We start from the raw sequence: 15,550 nt of genomic DNA, 5'->3' as shown, positions 1-15,550 counted from the left end.
GCGATAAGCAATTCTGAGTCATAGCAAGCATTGTGCTGTAGAGCTATGCGATTTGCAGCAGGGCTAAGGGTTAGCAGTCTAACTTTAACACTGAGCTTTACTTAAGCATGGGTAATTTTACAACATAATTACTCTATTGCTAAAGAATCTGCTACCTGGGCAACACGTTGCTCTTTCTATGTTTGGTGAAACTGGAACACTTGGAAAAGCTGTGACAGCTTCAAAGTTAAGAGCTTTGAAAGTTTAAAAATAAAGCTTTTGATTTTTGAAGCTGTAACAATACTTCCAAATTTCTACTTAGGCCAATTTTAGAAATCGGAGCTGTACTACAAACTTGTATCTTTAATTAGTGTAAGCTTTATATTTTAATTCTAGTGGCTATTAATCTCAGCTTGTACATTTCACTTTTTGGATCAGTGGCTCCCTGTATTTAGGGCAATTTTCATTTGGAGAGTTTCTAGCTTTTTCATTGCTTAGATGACAGCGGGGAGCAAGGTAAATTCTTCCTTGTCCACATACTTTTTTCCTAATGTAACTTTAAATTCAAAAAAAAAAGTAAAATAATTTTATTTCACAATCTACTGTTTTATTTAGGGTTTCCTTAGCTGCAAATCAAATTTTGGAAAGCCATTAAATTGTAAGAGCCTCCTTGCCCTCTCCCTTTCTCCCACCTTTCGTTCTGGCAACGCCCACAGCTGTTCTTTTGATGTATCAGTTCAAAATAGCCATTTATCTTTTGAAATACCAACTTAGAGGACTAGGGAAAAGGTTTCTGGAGGGTTTTTTTTTGGTTGCTGTTTGTTTTGTTTTAAAGGGAAATAAAACCTTATTTAGGAAAAAATACTTTATTTTTCCAAAACATGTTTAGACAGATTGCAACAAGAACAAAGTACAGTACAAAAATGACTCACACAGCCTGCAATAGTTAATAAAACACTAATCAAATACCTAACTTTTTGTCAAAGTCCTTTTGGGTACAAAATACATTTTTCATATTACAGAGGTAATGCCCACTTTACAGTGGCATCAGATAAAGTTTGTAAGACCATTATAACACAGTCACTAGTATTTGCTCTCTCTATATACCAGCTTTTGACATGTTTTTTTTTTTACTCCAGATGCACTGAGTGTAGTCTGAAGTCAAGTATAGAGTTCTTTCCTTGTGTCAGCAGTTCAGCATTAACTTCAGCAGGTTTGCCTGGAATCTACCAAAAGCCTTTCTTGGGTAAATATTTATATCCTAGTAGAAGCTTTTTGCACCTGTCAATCCAAGCAGTGCCCATACATCATTATCCCTTCTTTCAAAATGGAGCAGCTGCACAAAATGCGATGGCATAACTGAATAAATTTTTCTCCCTCAAAGCCTACAGCTTTTTTTGCTACCTTTCACAACTAATTGTGAACTGCAGTGTGTGGCATACCAAACAAACCTAAAAAGAATATATGTGATAAGTCAAAAACTGTCAAGGAGTTTTCTCCTCCCATGCCCATCTTTGCAGAGGAGGCTAAAACAAGTCAGTATAGGTTGTGATCTCTTCTGTATTCTAACATTAAGGAAGATTAAAAGATGGGTATTTTTTTTCCTCCTATGAAACTGTAATTTAGTCAACATAAGCAGGAGTGAAGCATTTGACAAATACTATTCACATGCAATGTATGAACAAAAAATTATCGTCACACCTTTACTTTTATTTCCATGCCAATATTGTCTCTGCAATTACGTTAAGAATCTAATATATCTGTTGTGATCATTTGTTTTGCACTGCAAAGCTTGTTTTGATCAATCTTGTTTTCCCTCTCTATCTAAACCTTTCAGAAAAAGCTAAGAGGAGTGAAGTCTATAGATACACAAAACTAGAGCATCCACTGCATTAAAGCTTGAGAGCACAGGGACATAAGATGCACTTGTGTCCCATGCAGTGGAATACAGTGCAAAGAGTCCCAAGCCAGCTGAGACTCCAGCCAGCCATTCCATGCAGCACAGAATACTGGCATTGCATTTATAAACAGCACAGGTCTAAATAGCCTAAAGTCAGCTTTATTGTTTACATGCAGCAAGCTTGGGTTCCTCTGCACTGGAATCATCACTGGCTTCCCTGTGCCAAAATAAGCACAGGGAAAGGCAGGTTTTATCGGATCTTTGCAGCGGTTTCTGTCACCCCATTTCACGAAGTCTGCAGATGTTTCTTATCTTATAGTTTTGCTAAGGTTGGAAAATCCAATGCCAACACACGTCATTAAGACTTTCTCCCCACCCATGTGCTCCTCCTCAGGGGTCTTTGTTTCAATTTTAAACATGGTCTGGAAGAAGCTTCTCAAGTGTCGCAGAAACTCAATTCTGAGGGAGAGAAAACAAGTGTTTAAGAAACAAAACAGAAAGCCCATTAGCAGTATGTACTAACGCGGATTCCAGCAAGAGCACAGTGAACAGAACATGAATATATTGCTTAGTACAGAGCAAGTACAGGCTTAGTACAGGCTCCAAACATTGTTCTCACTTCTGTTGTAGAGGTGGCTAGTGACCCCTACTGAAACCACTGCACTCTCTGTATAAGCAGAGAGAAAGAATGCCTGCTAACATGGCAAGACAAAATGTTGAGGGAAGAAGAAAGAAAGGAGAAAGAAGAGATGTAGCCAGGCAAGGTCACTTCCTTATGACGCTGATTCTCCATTAGGGCCATAGGAGACCCATTGCAACCTGTGGTACTCTCCCTGCCCCAATGTTTAAAGCAGAAATAAAAGATAAACAGGGATAGCCAAAGGGTTTGGCCTTGGGTGCATACTTTAAGAAGAGAGACATCAGATCCTAAAGCATGTGTTTGATTTTTATTACTAACTTGTCCACTTCTTAGTGAAATGTTTCATTAAAATCACATTCAGACTCAGAATTCTTCCTGTTTTCTCTCATTTTCAGAAAAAAGAAAAAAAAAGTAATTTTCCTTTCATCATTTTAGAATGAGAGGCACAAAAAGACTAAACAGACACAATGCTCCTAAACGCACACTGACTGGAGAGCAAGTGACAGGAAAAATTACTGAAAAGTATATAAAAAAAAAAAAAAAAAGAACAAAACCAGCCAAGAAAACATTCCTACCGGCTTACCCAAAACAGGGAACAAGCAATTACACCAAAAGGCTACAAATACAAAATTGGCAATAGCTCCTGACGGAAGTCTGGTCTCTTCCAGTCATGGCCACAAGCAAGTCTGCAGTCTTGAGCTAAGGTTTAATCTCCTGCAGCAATTGGTATGTGCTCTTCTTAGGTTAAGTTTAACCTTTAAAGAAAGGGAATGTGCACATCGAGTCCACATATTTGTTTGGCTGGCAATCTGGAAAAAGTCTCTGCTCTGCATGCTGAGAGCATAATAGCAAGCTAATCACACTTACATCATTACACCAAATCAAGAGAAAGTACCCAGAAAATGGGAACCAGGAGACCAAGAGGGTAGGACTGTCCCCACTGCAACACCATGAGGCCTCTGAAAACCTCCTGGCAGCTCCTATTCACAGAAATTGTAAATATGCACAACAGAAGTTGCAGGAGCAAGAATTGCCTTATCCACTTCAGCAGGGCAAGCTGCTGCTCCTGGGCTCAGGTACGTGCATGGGAAGAGGAGGGAAACAGTAGGAGCCAGACAAAGAGAGGCTGCTGTTACCTATACAGTTCTGTGCTTGCCAAGATCTGAGAGTTATCCCTGGGGCAGTGAGCTGAACATCTCTGCAGGGTGAATGTGGGCATATGGCTCCCCATGTATACCTTTCTACCCTACCTTCCTGGGCTGGTAACTGGCCTTAGCATGGATACCAGCTCTCTCATCTCTCAAATGGATTAACAGTGAAAAGCACCTTTTCTTCCATGTCTCCCCAACTGCAAAGTTTCTGGTTGCTGCTATAATAGGCAAATAGGCATATGCTGGCACAAATGCTTCAGTAAAGATGACAGGCAGCAAGCTCTGTACCAGCCTTCTCCTTAGCTGGGTCCTTTCCCAGAGCTCTGGCACTCTGACAGGAAAGCAGCCGAGCCCAAAACAGCAGGAGCGGCATGCTGAACTGCAAGGAGGGCACAGAATAAACTGTACAAATGCCAGAGGCAGCGTGCGAGCCAAACGCTCAGGGAAAAATCCTTAAAACTGATCAGCAAACTCTGCAACATGTTGGTGGGATCAGTTCATCCTGTACCTCTCTTTGCACATATGTAGACTACCACGCTTCTCTAATTCTCCCTTTTGAATAAAGGCAGAGTGAGAAAAAGCAAGAGAGCTTTGCCACAGCACGAGCAGGAGTGCAGGGGGGGCTGCCTGGGGATGTTGGGGGAGAATTTTGGAGCAGAGAGAGTCCAGCTCTGACTTGCAGCAGTAGAAGCACAAGTGGTAAGAGCCCTGGAAACAGGCAAACAAGATGGGGGGAGGTCAGGGGTATGTGACAGAAGTGCAGCAGAAAGCAGGTTTGTATTAGCTTGAGGCTGATATGGGTCGCGTGTGGGAAGGTTTGCACCTCAAATTAATAGTGGAGGCTGCACCAAACAAACACGTACAGAGAAGTTTTATTTTGCAGGAAGTTTAGACTGTGTGTTCAGGCAAGAACAAGGCAGAGCTGAACACTTTTCCTTAGGCCCAGGGACAGCTACATGAGCCACACTGGAGGGTTCCTCAGAGCCAGTGGCTTTCAAATAAAGAACAATCGTACTACCAAAAAAAAAAAAAGTCTGTTTATCTAAGTGCTATCTTTTCCCAGAAGAAACACCAAAAGGTACACAACCACTTCACACGTCTTAGCTCGCTGTCAGGGCAAAGTGACCAACTCGCGGATCAGTGCAAGAACAGACCTGCGTGCCAGCAACACCTTCTTGGTTCGACTACCCCGAGACAAGCGCAGGACACAGTCTGGCAGCGCCGGCGGCCCCGGTATTGCTGCTCAGCGTCCCGCCGGGGACGTTCCCGGGCCGCTGCCCGGGAGGAGCCAGGCCTGACCGGCAGCTGCTGGCCGCGGCCTGCGGCCAGTGCCCGGACGCGCGGGCCGCCAGGGGGCGCCGCGCTGCCTGCGGCCCCCGGCCCCCGCGGGCGGGGAGGAGGGAGACGACCGGTCGAGGGTCTGGGTGCGGGCGGGGACGGTCACCCCCGACCCCGAGCAGGGCTCGGGCAACAATCGAAAGCGGCAGCCCGGCCGGGCAGAGGCGCCCTGCCCGAGGCAGGCCCGCCTCGGCGGCTGCACCTGGCCTCGTCCCCTCCCCTCGAAGCCCCTAAACCTCTGCGCAACCAAGCAAGGGCCGGGGCACTCAGTCTTTCCCTTTGTTCTCCTTCACGTACCCCGGGCTCACAGCAGTTCGCCTGCACGCACCTGTCCTGCAAGACCCATCTCTGCCAGGTGGCAACACAGCCAGCACCCAATTCGATTTTAAGCTCAGCTTGACAGAGAGGCACTTAACTTCCAGGAGATCTGGAGCACCAGATGAGAGGAAGTAATCCAGATGGCCGCAGGCCAAGTGGTGTTTTTGGGACTGGTGTCCGCAGTGCCTCCCAGGACAGCCATGCTCATGGTGTTGCCTGCCTGCCCACCCCTCACCCCCCTGTCCCGTGCCATTTGTGGGGGCAAAGGATGCCTCCTGTGGAAGTACTTGGGAGACGGTTCCTCCTCCTGATGGATGTATTCCAAAGCACCATGTCCCCCACACAGTGCTCTCATCCGCCAGCTAAACTGTCACATTCATGCTACATTGTGCTAGACAGGGAAGCCACTCTAGCATAACATGGCTTATAAATAGCTTCGGCTTCTGCAGGGTGAAAATGTTAAATGCAGAGATGTCAGAGCCCCAAGAGAGAAAAGAAGGGACAATGAAGCGGAACATGACAGTACTGCAATTTACTTCCAAAGCCTGGGCATCTAATGAGTTGCTCAGGAGCCAAATTTCCCAGCCCTTTATGAGCTGCCTTAGTGAGTCCACGGGGGTGCTGCAGACAGAGCTGCGCGATCTCTGAATAGATCCTCACAGGACTGATGAGTCACAGATTCTCACAGAATCACAAATTTTAGGATCTCACGTGACACATGCTGCTTCAGGATGTCTGCTCCTGACCTTCATTCTTGCCGCACACTCCTAGCTTGGAAGAAGGGACAACCCACCCATTTGAAATCAGCCTGCTTACAAAATAAAAGTGCGCTTGCGTGATTTTCATAACATAATATTAAAAAAAAAGACAAAAAAAAAAGACTGCACAATGACAAGTGATTGGTTGTTTCACATGCTTGAACTGTGCACTTCAAACACCAGTATCTACTCTCTGTAAGCCTTTCACGTGGATACTTACCTTAACCCTGTGCAATGGGAGGCTTCCCTGTCTTCCCCTCAAAATCTTATGAATGTTGTTTCCAAGATAACAGGGTTTGAGAATAGCAGTTAAGCAATTTCTAGCTCTCAATGTGATGGCACCACCATTCTTCAGTTATCACAGTACTGTACCTTTCATGTATACAGCACCGGTACCATGATAACTGAAAAAGGACAGTTCATAGTCTTATTATCTGATGCCTTTATCAGATAAACAACCCTCCCTCCATTTGATTAAAGGAAAACTGCTCAGTCTCTAGGTATAACTGTGATCTAGTCAATCACTTGTCAGTCTGATAGAGTAAATGAAATTTTTGATACTTGATGCCCTCTCCCTAACCTGTCTTGTTGCAACTGCCAATGTAAGAAACTTAGTTTCTTCCTATCCTCTGAACAACTGCCAGCTGCAAAGCTTTAATAAAAATTGAGACTGAAGGATTAGATAGAGATCCGCTGCCCAATAGGGCTAAAGGTCTGGGGCTGCACATAGCTCCATGAATTGAACTCTTAAGCTGATTCCTATGGACAATCACGGCTTTAGCATTTGGCTAGCCATTTGAAACATGCCATTTAATGCCACAGCTAGAGAGAGATCACTAGGAAAACACAGCAGTGTATGCTAGGCAACAAAAAGCAAACTGATGTACGCATACAATCCAAGACCAAGAATGAATAATAAACCCCATCTCTGCAATTCTCAGAATCAGGAATGATATAGAACAGTAAGGGAATCATCTTCTAACATGTAGAAATAAACACCAGGTAACTTACACCACCTGTCTCATTTGAGGATGGGTACAAGTTGTTCTATTCATAGCCACAAGCAAAGTCTTCCATATACATAAAATAGCTGTGCAATAAAACTAGTGAATTAAACAAGACTAGGTAATTGAACTGAACAAAACAACTTACGTGTATGGAGACAGAGGTCCTAACAGGACTTTGGAAACATCCCGTTGTCCAAGGGTCATGAGGAGCAGAGCAAGGCTCTGATTTGTTGAATCTACACAGCCTCCCTGCAAACCAAAATGTTTTAATAATTAATCTCTGTACAAACCAGAAATTGGGATGGGAGGAGAGTAATGAGGGAGAAAGATACACTTAAAAGGCTGAATTACTGCTCCCAATTTTCAAAAGCCAAAAAGATAAAAATCTAGATTTTGCAACAATGACATTAATTTCACATGTCAGGTGGGAAAGGAACAGAACTAAAACAAACCCCACTAACAAGGTCACATTAAAGATCCCTCCCATCTCTCCCAACCTATTCTCTTCTAACATCACAGAATGTAAGCACTGCAGAATTTCTTTGCAGTAAAGTGAAAACAGGCATGAATTATAGTTCATGTGCTTTTGAAGATGCAGCACTTTATGGTAACTATAAAGTTATATTTGGACAAATAGTTCAGTGTTAGCAGACACGAAACAGCAAGTTAAAAGTTGTTTCACACAAATCCACCTAAGACCTTCTGCTAACTTTTGTGGTTTAACATTTTTTCCCCCATATTTAAAATGGGACGATTTTTTTTTTTTTTTGCTATGTGAAAAAGCCATGCATAAAGTTACATAGAACTACATATACTCTTGTACATATTTGACTGTAGTAAGTCATACATGCATGGTAAACTGTTTTTTATGCAGAAGGTGTTAACTATGATGCTTATGTAAATTAGAATTGGAAGGCTTGCTTTGTTTACCAAGCTTGAACATAAATTAAAAGGGATACTTCCAGTCAAGACTGTTGTAGAGAGAATTTACCAAAACTATTACTATGCAAACACATTGAAAATAGAAAAATTATCTGTCATAACATTATTTCGGACTGTCCTCATATCAACCCTGATCCACAGCCACATGAAACCTCTGAACAGTTTCCTGCTGGATCAGGCCTAATGCTATGCCTTCTGAATATGTTCTCTGGAGAGAGCAAAACTAAAAATTCATCCTTTTAAAACCAAATTCTCTAATGAGGTAAACTGACAGTTTTGTGGGCAAGGAGTAATCTGTCATCATTTTAAGAGATAACACCATCCAAAAAGGCAAGAGGGTGCAAAATAAATTTTGGACTACATAGATTAAGAAAACACAATGACGTGACAACCTCAGCACGTTTACTAAGTGAGAGGCCAGAAAGGAGGACCTTTCCCAGGAGAGTTACTGAAGGTTTAATTTTCAAGATAGCCTAGCTTCAGTGTGACAAGTCTCAGCTCTGTTCTTCTGAAAAAGCCTCTGCACTTCATGCAACAAATGATACACCACAACAAAGGAAACGGCTTCATTACGTTCACTACCATGACTTAACTCCTAGCAACATGCTCTTACAGCAGCCCTCACCCTTTTAACTGCGTGAACCTGCCATACCAAAGTGAAATTCATGCACTCAACCTAATGCTCTCTGTGGGACTAATAAAAATTGTATTGTATCTTGAGTGAACATGGTACCTGCAGAATTTGCTGGTGTGATCTAGGGCCACAGCTCTCACCCGCTATATTTGCCAATCTGAAACATGTACAAGAATCAGATGAGAGTTTGGTAAGGAGTATTCCTGACACAGAACCTCTGTATTTGTAGTTCGGTTAATAATTCAAAATGCTCTTTATCACTTGGATGAAAACTTCACCTTTTCTGAGCTTGTTTTTGTTTTTTCTAAAGCTGAAAACATTATAAAAAAAAGTATTTTTATGACCAAATTTATACAAAAGCTTCAATCAGCATAGAGACAACCACATCCTAAACAACATAGAAAAACATGATGCATCTATCACATCCTAGCTGCTTACATAAGCTCTCTTGCTGCAGTAAGTCAGTTGTCCCTACTATTGTTGTGCACTAGCAATGCGCTGTTACACCCATTCCCACGTAGTCAGTTGCCAGACAGGGAAATTAAGTGATCTGCTTGTAATCTAATGATGACAGAACAGTAACTTGTGTCAAGTGAGGGACATGCCACTCCGAAGGAGGCCAATTTTTTTCTCTCAATCCACCTGCCACTTACTCAAGAATTCAAAATCAAAAACAACCCTCCCAAGAGAAATGGGATGGGCAAAGTCAGAGCCAAAGTACTGAGATGTGTTCCAAAATAGCTGGTGCTTGTTACCAACCTAGGATGCAGCTTCTAGTTCATATTAACTCAGTTTATGGCAGTTTCTCCATTATTGTTTCCATTGAAAACAGAGCCAAATCCAGCTGGATGTGACAATTAGAGACACATACCACTTAAAATCCTGTCCATTTTGAAATACTGTTATACAAATAGAGTGTAGATTTAGAGTAGATGTGTAAGGAAGAAATCCTTCACTGTGAAGGTGGTGGGGCACTGGAACAGGCTGGCCAGAGAAGGTGTGAATGCCCCATCCCTGGAAGTGTTCCAGGCCAGGCTGGATGGGGCTTTGAGCAACCCGGTCTAGTGGAAGATGTCCCTGCCCATGGCAGGGGGGTTGGAACTAAATGATCTTTAAGGTCCCTTCAAACCCAAACCATTCTGTGATTCTAAGACGAAATACCACAGTTGGCATGCACATACTAATATCACAACTCTGGGTACTGGACAACAGTGTTTCAAAGAGGATTATTCTCTGAGCTTGACTGCAGCTTTGATTTAGTCTTGGTTATATTTTGGCATACACACAATTTCCTCCCTTACCTGTGTACACACTTGGATGCCTCAATAATGTGTTATGTGAAGTGCAGACATTGGTTCATTTCCCCCTGTCCCCCCCAGAAGAATACAGCACAGACTTGTCATACTGATGTAAGGCCATCTTGGAAATTAAGCTTTCAGTGAAATGCCTCACTCATTTTAGCTCTAGCTAAATAAAAAAGCCTTACTCCTCCTGACCCCCCAAGCCCGCCTAACAACTCAATCTTTCTTCATTAAAGAACTCAGCCTTAAATAAGTATTGCATCCTCGCCTATTTTTCATGATCACAAGGAATATAAACATTCAATCCTTTTCCAGTTCTTCAGGCCTTTCCATTCTGCCAATCACCTGCTATATAAAGCTCCCATAACCAATGCCTTTCAAAGATGAGAGGAAAATCCTTATTGGCCTTCTACAATTAAGCTTAGGTAAGAACTGTGTGCGGATTTGTAAAGACAATGCTAGCCAGTCACTCCACGCCTTCTCTTTCAGTGCCACTGCCATTAGCACTGTGCCACTTATTATTAGTCAATTAGCTCTGACATCTTTCCATCAACAAATATACATAAAAAAAGCTCCACTGATTCCAAGAATTGTACAGCCTCTTTCATTTCTTTTTGAAGGCTGAGTAAAAGGGACCATTTAGCACTTAGCAAGACTCAAATCCTTAGATTTCCTAGGTGGTAAAGTTCACATAATAGCAAGGATTAAGCAAGCACTTTAAGAGATGTCCCTGGGGCCCTTTAAACAGTAATGAACTCCAGCAGATTTGTGGGTGACCCCGACAGCTAAAACCCTTCTACAGAGAATTATGTCCAATGTTCCCAGGATGCCTTTTGTGGTCAACCCTCCCTGGCGCCTGCAGCACAGTACCTACAGGCAAGGACACAGATGGAGAAACAAATCTCATCAAGAGAGGTTCTAAACACAGGGAGAGAAATTCTCCTTTGAGCCCTGTAAAGAGAGTGGGACTTAAAGAGTGCCTGTTCAGAGCAACCTATTCTTGCTCAATGCACAGCTTTCCCAAATTTTCACTCTTTCACTAGTCATCTTATCTAGACAAAGAAACTTAAAAAAAAAAAAAAGTATCTTCAAACTAAACAAACACTGCATGCTTTACAACATGTTTTTACATCCTCTCTGGGGTCAATGCAAGATCAAACTGACGTAAGCTAAAAAAAAAAAATAAAATCAAAATCAATCAATCAGGAACCCAATTCCTGGCTAGAGCTGTGCGGGCATGTGTGTCATACATAAATTCAAGTGTGCACTCTGAAAACTACAGAACAAACCCCATCATATTGCCTATGACAGAGGGAGTGGGGAATTAATGAACAGTGAATAAGGACTGAGCACTCCAGTGGATAAGCAGCACAATAGCCAAAAATGCTAACAAACAAGAACTTTTCCACCGTGAGCTGCTGCAGGGGAGGACTGCAAGCAGTCTGTACTCTGCTCAGCAATTGTCAGTCACTCTTGCACTGAAATGGCCCACACATAATATAGCCTTCCAGGAGTGCCACCGGTACCACAGCAGACCACAGCTAACAACCTCACTCAGAATCTGGTCTTCAAAGACACCAAAACCTCATGGCCTATCACTTTATCATTCAAAGACTTGCCTGACCCTGCTTCCTCCTCAAAATGTTGGGGTTTTTTTCTGTTGTCCCGAGATCCTCACTATCCTGGTGCTTTGCAGAATTTGATTCATCACATTCAAATGGCTGCAGTACACTAAAGCAGAAAATTACCTGGTTCAGACCTCTCCAGCCCTCTTCATTTCAGAAGTTCTCTGACACCTGACTCTGAAGAAAGTATAATATCTGGATGAATTCCCTCACTAGTTTCAATCTGTCAAGTGCTGAATGGTTTTCAAAGGAAAAAAAAATATCTATTGCTGCTGATAAAAGTATGTGGAAATTGGATTTTTCATGCCTCCAATCATCTGACTGCCTGAAGACATTTTGCAAGAGGTTTACACAAAGCAACAAATGTACCAATTTCTTTTTTTTTTTTTTTTTTGGAGGGTTGGGAGGAGGAAGCTGAAAGATTTTACAATTCACCTTTCAAATAAAAACAGCTACTTGTCACTACATAACTGTAGAAACAGACAGATCTTTCAGTCACTGGTTGTGACTGCATTTTCCATGTATGCTGGACTTTTCAAATGCAAGGGGTCTGGACTGTACCCAGGAAGAATATTTGTTTGTGGCGTTTCTATGAGATAAGAACCCTGAGCTAGAATGGGAAAGTCCTCTAGCAACATGGTGCATACACTGAATAAACAAAGACAAAACGTTAATGGAAGACTGGAACAAGTGAGCAAGTTGGTAATTCAGACAGATGAAGGGTTTTTGCAGCAGGGAACGGAAAATGAGCACAGATGAACAATCTATTACAGGCATGGATGTGATTTATGAGGTTAAGGGGTATTTTTATAATTGACTACATCACCTAACACAGAATCTCATTAATGCCATTTTTAATACTTTGCAAAATCCTATCAGGTTATTCCAGTTCAGAGCAATTCTCTTAAAACAGCAAGTACGATTTGTAGATGACTGCCTCCTAAAGGCCAAATGTGTTTTGACAACACTCACAGCTACTTAGTCTAACGTTTGTGGAGCAGGTATTAAATCAGAAACCACTCTGATGTTAACTGCCTTTCCTGGTTTCAGCTGGGATAGAGTTAATTGTCTTCCTAGTAGCTGGTATAGTGCTATGTTTTGGGTTCAGTATGAGAATAATGTTGATAACACACTGATGTTTTCAGTTGTTGCCAAGTAGTCCTTAACCAAATTCAAGGATTTTTCAGCTTCTCATACCCAGCCAGCAAGAAGGCTGAAGGGGCATAAGAAGTTGGGAGGAGACACAGCCAGGGCACCTGACCCAAACTGGCCAAAGGGGTATTCCATACCATGTGACATCATGCCTAGTATATAAACTGGGGGGAGTGGGGGAATCGCTGCTCGGGAACTAACTAGGCATTGCTTGGTGGGTGGTGAGCAATTGCATTGTGCATCACTTGTATATTCCAATCCTTTCATTATTACTATTGTAATTTTATTAGTGTTATAATTATCAGTATTAGGTTCTTCTTTTCTGTTCTATTAAACCATTCTTATCTCAACCCATGAGTTTTACCTCTTTTCCCAATTCTCTCCCCCATCCCAATGGGTGGGGGGAAGTGAGTGAGCAGCTGCGTGGTGCTTAGTTGCCACTGGGGTTAAACCACAACACTTGTATTTCCAATCGCTTCTTTTCACTTTGAGTTCAATACCATCAGATCTCAGCACATTTGACTTTGTGATGATCACCATAAAGTGGCCAGCACTGAGGCTAGCTGCTTTTCTTTTCCTCCTCCTTCTTCCTCATGTGTTTTCCCACTCATAATGCCCCATTCCAACCACTAGTTTAAGAGCATTGACTCTATTACCCCTTCATTATTAAAAGACCTAACAGCCAATGTGAGGCCAACTGAATTCTGTTATAGACAGAAAGCAACAAACGAAAAAATTTGCCACTATTATGATTCACAGTAACATCTCCTGGACATGGGAAATAACATGGCCCAGTAAGTCACTACACTGTTAATGGAACCACCCAAAACCACTCCTTACCTGGATGAAGACGACACTGGCAGCATCAGATCATTTCTCTGTTTGGATCTGAGCCTGTCTGAGGGTGCCCCAAACCCCTTCTTCCTTTACCAATATGTCATCACCTTCTTCCCTTACAGTTATACACACAAAACGTATTGACCACTTACCCTGTAGACCTCCTCAAGCAACAGCTTAGCACAATTCTGGCCAAGTTCCTCGGGAAGCACAGCTGGTCCCTGCCCCTGAGGGTTTGAGGCTAGCTCAGCACTGAGAATAGTGCCATTGATTGTTTCTGCAGTAAGGCACATGCCGAAACCTGGTGATCTGAAAGGAAGGGAAAGAGTGCATTTGCTTTAAGGACAAAAATCAAGTAGTGAGCCAAGAACTACTCCCAGCCAACCTCCTCCTCAAGTCATGAACAGCTCCTCACCCAGAACAATACTGGGATCTGGACTTGCTGACAAATGTCCTGTTCTACACATTTGATTCATGCTGGAAAAAACATTAACAACAGTATTTAAAAGTTAACCCCCAAACCCCACTTGCCCCAAATCCACTATGCTGGCTATTCCAGGCACAAACTCTTCAAAAAGCAAAAAAGGAAAGAAAAAGAAATAATAAAACACCCAAGCCTCAGACATACCCTCCTCTACTAAAAAAAGAGTATCTTTCACATTTATTTAATTGATGTTTGATGAATATTTCAAAGGTATTTGGAGTTTCTTCCCTGCAACATTCAAAACCAAAACTAACTTTCTTGAGGGATTGAGCTCTTTCCCTGGAAGCTTCAATATTTAGCAAGATTAGATCATAGCCACGGCATCAAACAGAATAATAAAAAAAAAAGTTGATCCACATCACTTGTTGTCCTGGTTTTGGCTGGGATTGAGTTAATTTTTCTTCTAGTAGCTGGTAAAGTGTTAGGGTTTGAGTTCAGTATGAGAAGAGTGTTTATAACCCACTGATGTTTTCAGTTGTTGCAAAGCAGTGTTTAGTCTAAGGTCAAGGGTTTTTCAGTTTCTCATGCCCAGCCAGCAAGAAGGCTGGAGGGGCACAAGAAGTTGGGAGGGGACACAGCCAGGGCAGCTGACCCAAACTGGCCAAAGGGGTATTCCATACCATGTGAAGTCATGCCTAGTATAAAAACCGGGAGAAGTGGGCTGGGTGGGTCGCCGCCTGGGAACTAACTGGGCATCGGTTGGCAGGTGGTGAGCAATTGCATTGTGCATCACTTGCTCTGTATATTCCAATTCTTTTATTATTATTATTATTATCATTATTATTGTTGTCATTTTATTATTGTTATTCTTATCATTATCAGTTTCTTCCTTTCTGTCCTATAAACTGTTCTTATTTCAAACAACAAGTTTTACTTGTTTTTCCCTGATTCTGTCCCCCATCCCACTTAGTAGGGAGAAGTGAGTGAGCAGCTGCGTGGTGCTTTGTTGCTGGCTGGGGTTAAACCATGACACTTGTATTTCCAACTGCTTCTTTTCACTTTGAGTTCAATACCATCTAAATCATTACAACTGTGTAAGAATTCTGAACATATGATTTGAAGAAAGAAACCAAAACACCCTATTTTCCTTTGAGTTTAGGATCCTACAAAATGGTATTGTGAGAGTTAAGAAACACTTTTGCTACAACAAAGTCACCGATGGCCGAGTACAGCTTTCTGAGAAATCAGAAAGTTGTAAGTAAAGAAAAAAAATAGTCATAAGATCCTCTTATTTATAGGCTCTGGAAAAGCACCAATAACTAGCCATTCAAATAAGGTTAACTTAACTTTACTCCACATAGAGGGTTTCCCATAGTTCTGGGCTCCTGCTGCCTCCACCACCCAGCTTCTTAATTAAAATAGTCCCACTGACTCAAAACTGTAAGGAATGTCACCAACATCAACAACCCACAAAAACAAACCCCCAACACCATACACAGAAACTCTCCCAGTGCCAGAAAAACAACAGTTCCTCCAGAGGCTTT

The 15,550-nt window shown here is 42.3% G+C and overlaps 1 protein-coding gene across 4 annotated transcripts in view; it reads right to left on the bottom strand.

Annotated features, from left to right (window-relative positions):
• The window catches only part of RCL1 (RNA terminal phosphate cyclase like 1), a 33,303-nt gene that overhangs the window by 3,220 nt on the left and 14,533 nt on the right, over positions 1–15,550 (bottom strand). For 2 of the 4 annotated variants that reach the window (XR_012649006.1, XM_075020747.1), the window contains exons 7-8: positions 13,735–13,891; positions 7,237–7,340 (exon numbers count right to left, since the gene is read on the bottom strand). Coding sequence is in view for 3 of the 4 variants with exons in the window: in XM_075020747.1 (XP_074876848.1) it covers positions 7,237–7,340; positions 13,735–13,891 (261 nt within the window). In the remaining variant the exon portion in view is untranslated. Of the gene's footprint in view, positions 1–18; positions 6,094–7,236; positions 7,341–13,734; positions 13,892–15,550 lie in introns of those variants that run through there. The other 2 variants (XM_075020748.1, XM_075020746.1) reach the window with 2 other exon arrangements.

This window comes from Buteo buteo, chromosome Z (genome assembly GCF_964188355.1).
Source record: "Buteo buteo chromosome Z, bButBut1.hap1.1, whole genome shotgun sequence".
In the NCBI taxonomy this organism is placed as follows: domain Eukaryota; kingdom Metazoa; phylum Chordata; class Aves; order Accipitriformes; family Accipitridae; genus Buteo; species Buteo buteo.
The sequence above is the reverse complement of the archived record's forward strand: the minus strand, read 5'-3'. Positions and strand labels throughout refer to the sequence as shown.